Genomic DNA, 10,101 nt, shown 5'->3' on the forward strand with positions numbered 1-10,101 from the left:
AGGCTCCCTACACCACATCACACAGGTAGGCGTCCAGGTGGGTCTTGAATATCTCCAGAGAAGGAGACTCCACCACCTCCCTGGGCAGCCTGTTCCAGTGCTCTGTCACCCTCACCGTAAAGAAGTTCTTGCGCACATTCGTGCAGAACTTCCTATGCTGTACTTTCATCCCATTACCCCTAGTCCTGTCAAATTCAGAGTTAATAGGCAATGCCAGTCCCACAAATTTGCCTCCCAAAGCAGCAAGCTGGTCCTCATCCCCGGGGCCAATGCTGCCCTGCCTTGCCTTAGCACAGCACCTCGAAAATCCAGCCCAGTCCTACCAGCCCTGGGATGGGCAGGGAGAACCTCACTGCCCCTCTTCCTAGGCCGTGGGTGATGCCACAGTCATCATCACAGGGAGGCTCACGGATGTGGTTAGGGTGCCTCTGCTCTCCATCACTGCCTCTGTTGAAACACACACCACAGAGGGACTGCAGCTCAGAAGCAGTCTTGGAAAGCCCTGCACTCAAATCTCACCAAAACCAAGCAAAACAGGCACAGGGCAACCACTTATCCTTCAGCCACTTCTGGAATTCTCTCTTGGCTAAGCAGCATCACTATTAGTCTTTTTCTAAGCTAAATAAACCAAAATCCTCTTCTGAAGCCAAGGTATCATCTTACTTCTTGATGATTTCAGCACATAAAGCTTCAACAGCTTTTGTCACTAACCTCACCACAGTAGACTCAAGTCTCTGAAGTCTCCTCCTCTGAAATGTGCGCTACAGAACAGAGGGCATATCGGAAGCAGCCAGAAGTGAACTTAGAAAGCTGTGGAGCAATACACATACTGATGGATATAAGCAGTCACCACAGCAGATGGTGGGGCTGGGGAGGACACACATACCAGGCTGATACTTGTGTATGTGAATATGGAAACCTCACAGAGATAACTGAGCTCACAACTATCACCAAAAAAATAAGCTAACTGCAATGGAAAAGCCACAATTATTTTATCCAGGAAAGCTGCTAACTCTTCAGTACTGTGTAATTTAATAAAAATAATGATTCTCAGAAAATCAGCTAGAACTTCCATCAAGTAACTTAGTGCCATTTAATCACTACAGGTTTATCTCTACTTTTACTCACTATGATCAAGGAAAAATAATAAGCCTTCAGAACAGAACATGGCCTTCCATTTAGAAATTCTTCCTTTAACATAAAATTTACTTGATATACACTGACAGCATACACAGAACTACAAGAATACTGTTCAGCCTGGAGAAGAGAAGGTTGCGGGGTGACCTCATTGCAGCCTTTCAATACCTGAAGGGAACCTACACCCAGGAGGGGAGCAAACTCTTCGGAAGGGCTGACAATAGCAGGACACGGGGAAATGGATCCAAGTTGAAGGAGGGAAGATTTAGGTTGGATGTTAGGGGGAAGTTCTTCACTAGGAGAGTGGTTAGGCCCTGGAACAGGCTGCCCAGGGAGGTTGTGGATGCCCCGTCCTTGGAGGTGTTCAAGACCAGGTTGGATGGGGCCCTGGGCAACCTGATCTAGTAAATGTGTATGTTTGGTGGCCCTGCCAGGCAGGGGGGTTGGAACTACATGATCCTTGAGGTCCCTTCCAACCCGGGTCATTCTGTGATTCTGAAATACTCCTCTATTTCCAGCAGTTGATTCAAATTATGGCTCCGTAAAGCAGGAAAGTAGTTTTAGTTCAACTGATACCTGTAAGCTGACAACTCATTTCATAGCCTGATTCTCTTTTACCTTTCTCACAAGAACTCATACCATTTCAATACACTTCATATACTAGTCAGAAATATTAACTGAACAGAAAACTACTTTGCTTTGCTTTTATAGACTCTTTTTCACTTGGCACGCTCAACTATGACCAAAGAGATTTTTCAGGAACTCCATGTACTTAAAAATAGCTCCCACAGCTTCTGCTGAAAGGAAGAAGCGAGAGACACTGCATTTTACAATCTGGTTTTCCTGTGGGGAAAGTAGTGGCACAGGAAACCAGACCCGGTGCAATGATTCACAGTGACTCAATTCACATTGTAATCCACTGCTCTGAGACTGAACCCTTTCTGGCACCAGACAACCGAATTTAAAACAAAACCCCTATAGTTACACTCAAAGTGTTTCAATAACAGCGGGGACGTTTTCCTTCCTATAAATATTTACTTACAACGAGTTGAAAAAAAGCCGTAATAAATGACAATTGAGTAAGACAGGCCTTCATGATTTGCACACATGATTTGTAGTATCAGCACTGGCATGGAAACATGCAGAACTAGCAGCAGCCACAAGACATGCGATGTGACAGCAACCTGCTTCTCTGAATGAAGAAATGAAGGCTTGTTTTTCTTCTTCAAATAAGCCTCTTGTACACAAAATCACTCCTCAAAAAAGTACTGCTGAAAGGCTGCCATGCACACAGGTCAACGTGACCAGGTTTTGTTGCCTAACAGGTAGATGAAACAGACTAGTCAGATCATGTGCCACACCTTGCTTGCTGGTTGCCACTGAGCTGAATTCTTTCTCAAATGAGGTTTTCTTTCCGTTTCCTGTCAATAAAAGGTTTTTACTTCCGTTCCTTCATTACCAGAGAAGTGAGACAAACCTTCCCTTCCGTACCAAGGCTACATTCTTGAGACACAGTAGGTTTGATGTGTTCATGTATGCAGTAGAAGTATGTGAAACACATTCAGATTAAATCCTGAGCATTTCCAGTTCAAGTGCATCTGCTGAAAGCACATCTATTTCACTATATATATAGGCAAAACATTTATCAAGAATTTTCCATACCCCACCCAAGGAAACACTTTCACCATCTTTACTCATGCTTCTATGTCACCCTCTAACAATAGCGCTATCACTTGCAGGGAGCCTTTGTGCATGCAGGACTTTAATCTGCCCTATACACATGCTCTTTTGTAGACTACCGTGTGAAAACAGTGGGAGCAGATGGAAGAACTGTTCTTAGGGCAATAAGAACTATATAAAAAGATAAGTTAAAGATAACTTCAAAGTTATAAATAAATAAAGTTAAAGATAACTTTATCTAAAAGCTGTCTCCATAGGCTTCCCTGAACCCTCACCCTGAAACTTCTTGTTTCTATATCGATGGACTTGTGTTCCTCCAGCACTGTCTGCTTTGTCCAACGATTGCATCAGGTGTCACAAAAGTGAGCTTTCCCTGTGCATTCACTTCACTTAATTTGCTCTCTTGGAAGTATCAGTTTAACGGTCACATCAAAAGTGGAGAATAAACAAGCAAGAATAGCAACAAAAGAAAGCTGTGTGTAGTCTCATTGCAATAGTTTTATGTTTTAACACGTGGAAAACATGCAGCAAGCAGGGAAATCTTTTCCAGGCCAGTTTGCACTGCAGGCATATCAAGAAAACAAGACTTCTTTTTTTTTCTTTTAATGGAAAAACAAACTAAAATTGGTGCTTATCACACCAAGATACACAACCTTCTAACTGGTGGCTTTTGCAGTATTGGTCCAAAGCCTGCAAAAAAAAAGTGACTTTGGGAGGAAGCACAGGGACCTCCGCTTTAGTTCCCAGATTGGGAATTGGTGGTGGTTTTTAAAATGGAATTGCTATGCCCACTGCGTATGGTGGAGAAGATTTAAATGACGTGTTAACAGGTAGAAAATACAGAATCTGGAAGGACCCATGAAAACCCCTGCCAGCCAGAAGGAGAATGCTAAGAAATGGGCCAGCTCCTGCCTCAAGCCTTATGCAGGAACCAGTAACATCAGGCAGGAGCTGCAGTGGCTGTGGTACCCCTCTTTTGTGGTGGGATGCTCCAGGGCTGGCTGTGTGTTCAAGACACAAGAAAGACATAGAGGCCCAGGAACATGTTCAGAGGAGGGCTACAAAGCTGGTGAGGGGTCTGGAGCACAGGCCTTATGAGGAGGGGCTGAGGGAGCTGGGATTGTTCAGCCTGGAGAAGAGGAGGCTCAGGGGAGACCTTATTGCTCGATATAACTTCCCGAAGGGAGGGTGTAGTGAGCTGGGGGTTGGCCTCTTCTCTCGTGTAATCAGTGATAGAACTAGAGGGAATGGTTTTAAGCTGCGCCAGGGGAGATTCAGGCTAGACATTAGGAAGTATTACTTCTCGGAAAGGGTAGTCAGGCATTGGAATGCACTGCCCAGGGAGGTGGTGGAGTCACCAACCATGCGAGTGTTCAAGAAACATCTGGATGTTGTGTTGATGAATATGATTTAGCTGGGAAGTATTGGTAATGGTTGGACTAGATGATCTGCTAGGTCTTTTCCAACCTTGATAATTCTGTGATTCCCAGCAGGACTATGGGGCTCAGCAACCTGCCTCAGCAGCAGCAGAATGAAAAGCAATATAACAGCGGCACAGAGAAAGAGCTACTTCAACACAAGGTGCTGATGTGTGTATCTACATTCCAAACATCAGCAGGTACTGTGTTCTCACTGTAGCAAAGCTAGCAACGAGTTGCTTGAGGTTTTTTCCACTCAGAAAGTAAAATGTAGGCAATATGCTAGAAAAAATAAACACACAGACTTGCTGGTACCGCAAAATGCAGCCTGGGCTGGAATCAGATACCAGCAGTCATTTGAAAAACCACAGTGGTCCAAAAAGGAGAGAAAGATTGTGGAGCAGAGTGGGTTTATCATGTTCCCCGTAATCCCATGGCATCCAGTGAGGCAAATGGTACAATGGCTTGTTTAAAACTGTGCTCCAAGGAAAGAGAACCGCAAAGCTGCAGAGCTAGGTAAGATAAAGGCAGGATACTGTCATAGCAGCCCTGCAGAAAAATCACATCCACCAAGTTCATCCGCGTTGATGAAGTACTGGCCAGAGTTTGTGACAAATGTCTATTAATGTTGTGATGATGTTAAAAGAATGTAGAACAAGATGCATGTCCCAACAATTCTTCAATACCTGTTTCAGGGCAGGGTTTCAGCAGCAGGGGGATGCAGGGTGCCCTGTGTGAGAGAAGGCCCTGAGCTGTTCCTCAGCGTTAGGAGAGGCTCTAACAGGCATATACAGAGACACTGCTGAAAGGGTGGTAACTGGAGATGTGCTCTGGGCAGGAGGGGCACCACATAGAAGGGGTACATCCCTGAAGACTGGCAACCATAGACCCCCTCACCAAGGCAGGGACAGCCTGAGGGACTGTGGGCAACCCACAATGGGGCAGGGGAGCAGAGGCAAACCAGCAAGAAGCAGAGGAAAGAAATCATTAGGCACATCACAGAATCACAGAATGACCCGGGTTGGAAGGGACCTCAAGGATCATGTAGTTCCAACCCCCCTGCCTGGCAGGGCCACCAAACATACACATTTACTATATCAGGTTGCCCAGGGCCCCGTCCAACCTGGTCTTGAACACCTCCAAGGACGGGGCATCCACAACCTCCCTGGGCAGCCTGTTCCAGGGTCTAACCACTCTCCTAGTGAAGAAATGGTTCTTCTGCTATGCCTGTCACCTCACCAAAGGAACAAGGATGGAGTGAGTACAGCCATCATAAAACAGGAAATCTAAGAGAAGGAAAGCAGGGAGGAGAGTTGTTATGCTTAAAGCTGAACCTCAGAAAGAGGAACTGCTTAAGACTTTGATTGATTCTTTTTCTCAACATCCAAATCCACAATTCAGTTCATGTTAACTGACAGCAAGTCAAGGCTGCTTTGCTTATGACATTCTCCCAAAGCACTTTCACTATACTCAAAAATGTAGGCTGCTGTGCCAGAACTCGGAAAAGCAGTTTGACTAAAAGAATGAAGTTTGCCCCTGTCAAGTTGATATTAACCGATGAAGATTACTATTATTACAGCATTTCACTAACACAGCTGTTGTTTGATGAAATACAACTTCACAGTAGTGAGAGGTTCAAGACAGGGCTCTGCTTTAGCTCTTTCTTTTTCAAGTGCAACGGATCTCATTACACACACACACACAGCAGAGTAACATCAGGAGGATATTGGAATTGGTCTTGGCTGGATGGCAACAGGCTGAGTCACATTTAGCTCTGGCCAAGTTAAACCACTGTAACTACAGAACGACTAAGGATTGTTGCAGTGATGTCATTTTGCTGTAGCAGTGCAGTGGCCATTTTATACAAATAACAACATGTGAAAAGCTCTTAGCCATTTCAAATTAGAGGAAACAGAAACACGGAATAGTACTTTCTGTACTTTCCAAGTTCACGCTGCCATGTATGCATGCTAACCCCCCTACTAAAAATGCTTAACTGAAAGTTTATTTACTCCTTTCATTAGATGTAAAAGGCACACAACTGTACAGCCCACAAAGCAGATTATCAGCCTTCAGCAGCTCCTGTGCCACATCCCTGCTCCAAATGAAAGCTCTATCCACAAGATTACTCACCAAACACTGTCATCTAACCATGTTTCCCAATGCTGACTTGCCTCAACAAGAAATTCAGAGGACATGACTCCTTCCCTCTACTCACTGCCCTACAATTACAGCAGCCTTAGGAAGAAGGGATCTTTCTGTAACACACCTGAGGCTACTGATCTTGTAACAGAGATACATAGGAACCCAGCATTTTCCTCACCACCCAGTGTTCACTACCACAACCACTTCTGGCAGCAAAGGAACTTCAGTCAACAAGCTCTACTCAGTTCTTGTGAGGAATCACAGAATCACAGGATTGTAGGGGTTGGAAGGGACCTCTAGAGATCATCGAGTCCAACCCCCCTGCCAAAGCAGGCTCCCTACACCACGTCACACAGGTAGGCGTCCAGGCGGGTCTTGAATATCTCCAGAGAATCACTTCAAGCTTACAAACTTGAGTCTTAAGTCCTCACCAAAACATCTTTTTGTCCTTCAGCAAGGACAAAACACAAGGGAAACTGAATCTTCTGTCTGTTTGCAAGATCTAGCAGTTTTCTACTGCTCATCATGCAAGGATTTTATTCTCCTGAGGTGCTGTGCTCTTTACATAAACTGTACAGATAAATTGTTACCTACACTTCTCATCAGTGCAGCCTGAGAAGCAGATGCCTAAAATTAGATGCCAGGCTCATCCGGTGGTTTTGCAGAGTTAAAATGGCAGAGTCAATCTCATAACTCACAACCAGCCAAAGCAGGAAGTCTCCTTCCTGATCTGCTCCCCTCCTCCCATCTCGTTTCCACTCTTTAATGTTCAGCCCTGCCACTCCTTTGTGCTGGCTCCAAACTCCTCTCAAACACTGTGTAGAACAGGCTCAAAGCACGGGATTAGCCCTCTGCTGATTCATCAGGCTGAATCATCTCAGTACCACTCAGATGGGCACTAGATCAAATGCAGATGGAGAGAAATGGGAGGATCCCACTTCTCAGCAGATACAAACTGCTACATCGGCCATAAAGAATCATTTCAGTTGGAAAGGACCTCTACAGGCCATCTAACCCAACCCCCCAGCAATGAACAAGGACACCAACATATACAGAAGGTTGCCCAGAGCCCTAAACAGCCTGACCACGAATGTTTCCAGATAGGACATCCACCACTTCTCTGGGCAACCTGTTCCAATGTCTCACTAGTCTTACTGTAAAAAAACATCTTCCTTAAATCCAACCTAAATTCACCCCCTTTTAGTTTAAAATCATTTCCCCTTTGTCTTGTCACAGTAGACCCTGCTAATGTCTTTCCTTCTTTTATTATAGCTCCCCTTTAGATATTGAAAGACAGCAATCTGGTCACCTCAGAGCCTTCTCTTCTGCAAGCTGAACAGCCCTCAGCTCTCTCAGCCTGTCCTTGTAGGATGATATCAAGTGATGACATAAAACCTCCTATTCGATTTTCCTCTGGATTCAGCCCTAATGATAGTTCAATTCCAGCTCCACTGGACTTGCAGAGCTCATGTTTGGAAAATGAAAAAGAAAATACCAACTGTGAAGTTAAAACTGCAAGCTCAAAGTTCATCACTGTTCAATAACACACACAAATACTCATGATAGACTGAATATTGTTTTAACCCTGATGGTTTTCACGTGCCTAAAATGGATGGCTCGATACAAGTTCTCACTCCCAAGGCCATAGGCTTGTGTGCTTGATTTATGGAAGCCAACCACACAAGGGAAACTCATGTCCAAAGCTGCACAAGAGCTGAACAGCTCATAGAGCAGGATCCTTAACTTACTATGGCTGTTCTGTGCATTTAGACTACAGACAGCCTACCAACAGTGAAATTCAGATTAACAGGACAGAATTCAGGCTTCACCTCTATTTTAATCTAAGACTGCACCATCAGCAATCTGAAATTCCTCTGAACGGCTCCACCCTCCCCAGACTAACATTCCCAATGCATTCTTGAATTCTTAGGCATTTTCTTTAAGGAAGAGTGCCCAAACTGACTATTACCTAATTATTTGGTTCATATTATCAGCATAGAGCAGTACTCCAATAATCTGAGTTTTAGAAGCAATCTGTTAAAAGTGCAATAGCAGTTTCTTCAGCACTCCAAACAGAATCACCAGAGTTGCTTTTCGTACTACATTTCTAGGCAGTGCATTCAAAAATGCTGTTTCTGAGTGACTCCAAATACTTCTGCACCCTACGGGCATCACACAAAACCATCTTGTAGTCCAAGGCTGTGAGGACTGTTTGCAGAAGAGCCGATTTTCCAAGTAAGAAGTAAGACAGCATCTCAATGTTAGCAGCGTAAATAGTCTAAGTTTTAGAGCCAGTTAATATACAACTGTACTATTTTTCCACAGTCCGGGTCTGCTAATCCAGCAGTTCAGACCGCAATGAGGCCATAACAGCAGAACTCAATTCAAACAGGCTTAAAGCCAAATTGCTCCTCGCATCCTGCCGTGCCTACAGCTCCCAGCTAAGGCTGAGGGCCGGCATCCTTCCTCCTACCCCACTGCAAAGAGATCACAGAATCACAGAATTGTAGGGGTTGGAAGGGACCTCTAGAGATCATCGAGTCCAACCCCCCTGCCAAAGCAGGCTCCCTACACCACGTCACACAGGTAGGCGTCCAGGCGGGTCTTGAATATCTCCAGAGAAGGAGACTCCACCACCTCCCTGGGCAGCCTGTTCCAGTGCTCCGTCACCCTCACTGTAAAGAAGTTCTTGCTCACATTCGTGCGGAGCTTACTATGCTGTACTTTCATCCCATTACCCCTAGTCCTATCCCCACGCACTACCTAAAAGAGACCAGACTCATCACTAAGGCTCCCACACCTCAGGTATTTATAAACCTGGATCAAATGGAGAGATGTAGGTTTCCAAGCAGTTTACGAAGAACTTGGGAAAAACAAACAAATAAAGCACTAAAGCATAACACCAAATACGCTTATTAACGTGGCAGAAGGCAGATTTATGATGAATAAACCCCCGTTACCCGAAGTTTCCCCGTCTAAATCCGCTCGCTTTCCTAAAATGGAAGCGGCTCCTCAGCGGGCAATCGGGCACCGCCCGGCCCAGCAGCGGAGCCCCGCCGTGAGGCAGCGGGCTTCCCGAGCAGCGCTCAAGGCATAACTGCGAGCAGAGGACCCGGGCGGAAAGTTCAGGGATACTTTTCCGCTTAGTTCAAACTATAAGAAGAAAGAAAAGGCAGTGCCCGCTCTCCCTCCGTCCCACCGCCCCCCGTGCAGCGGCCGCCGGGGAAAGCCCTCGCCCCGGGGACGCAGGGCAAACTGCAGCCCTTCACCGAGCCCGGCTGGGCTGCCGCCACCCTCCTCACCTCTGACGGGGGCCAGGAGGGCGAGGAGCGCCGCCAGGAGAAGCCCGCTGCGCTGCATGGCTGTTGCCCGCTAAACTCCGCGTTCCCCCCTCCCTCTACGGGAACGCCGACAGCCACCCCGCCCGACCGGCTCGAGGGCGGCTCCCCGGCCACTCCACCCTATCAGGCCGGGGAGCAGTGCCCCAGCGGGGGGAGCATCGGGAGGAAGGCGGTGCGGCCCGCCGGGGCTGTTCGGATCAGGGCGGTGCCCGAGCCGCTCCCCGCCGCCGCGGGACAGAGCCCGGCTCCGAGTGGTGTCCCCGCTGAAGCATCCCCCAAACAGGTCCTGCTTCTTGGATTAAACGAGCTGCAGGGCTTAAATACTGCCACATGTGTGGTTGTGGAGAGGTAAGCGTTCCTGCAGGTGGCTTCCACAGAGT

General features: G+C 46.6%; 1 protein-coding gene across 2 annotated transcripts in view; it reads right to left on the reverse strand.

The window, feature by feature from the left end:
• CD99 (CD99 molecule (Xg blood group)) overlaps positions 1–9,849 on the reverse strand; it is a 23,183-nt gene extending 13,334 nt beyond the window's left edge. The window contains exon 1 of one of the 2 annotated variants that reach the window (XM_015848651.2): positions 9,683–9,849. In XM_015848651.2, coding sequence (XP_015704137.1) covers positions 9,683–9,740 — 58 coding nt within the window. In that variant the 5' untranslated portion in view covers positions 9,741–9,849. The remainder of the gene's footprint in view (positions 1–9,682) is intronic. The other variant, XM_015848659.2, reaches the window with a different exon arrangement.
• Between the last annotated feature and the right edge of the window lie 252 nt (positions 9,850–10,101).

The sequence above is a fragment of the Coturnix japonica genome, chromosome 1 (genome assembly GCF_001577835.2).
Source record: "Coturnix japonica isolate 7356 chromosome 1, Coturnix japonica 2.1, whole genome shotgun sequence".
In the NCBI taxonomy this organism is placed as follows: Eukaryota; Metazoa; Chordata; class Aves; order Galliformes; family Phasianidae; genus Coturnix; species Coturnix japonica.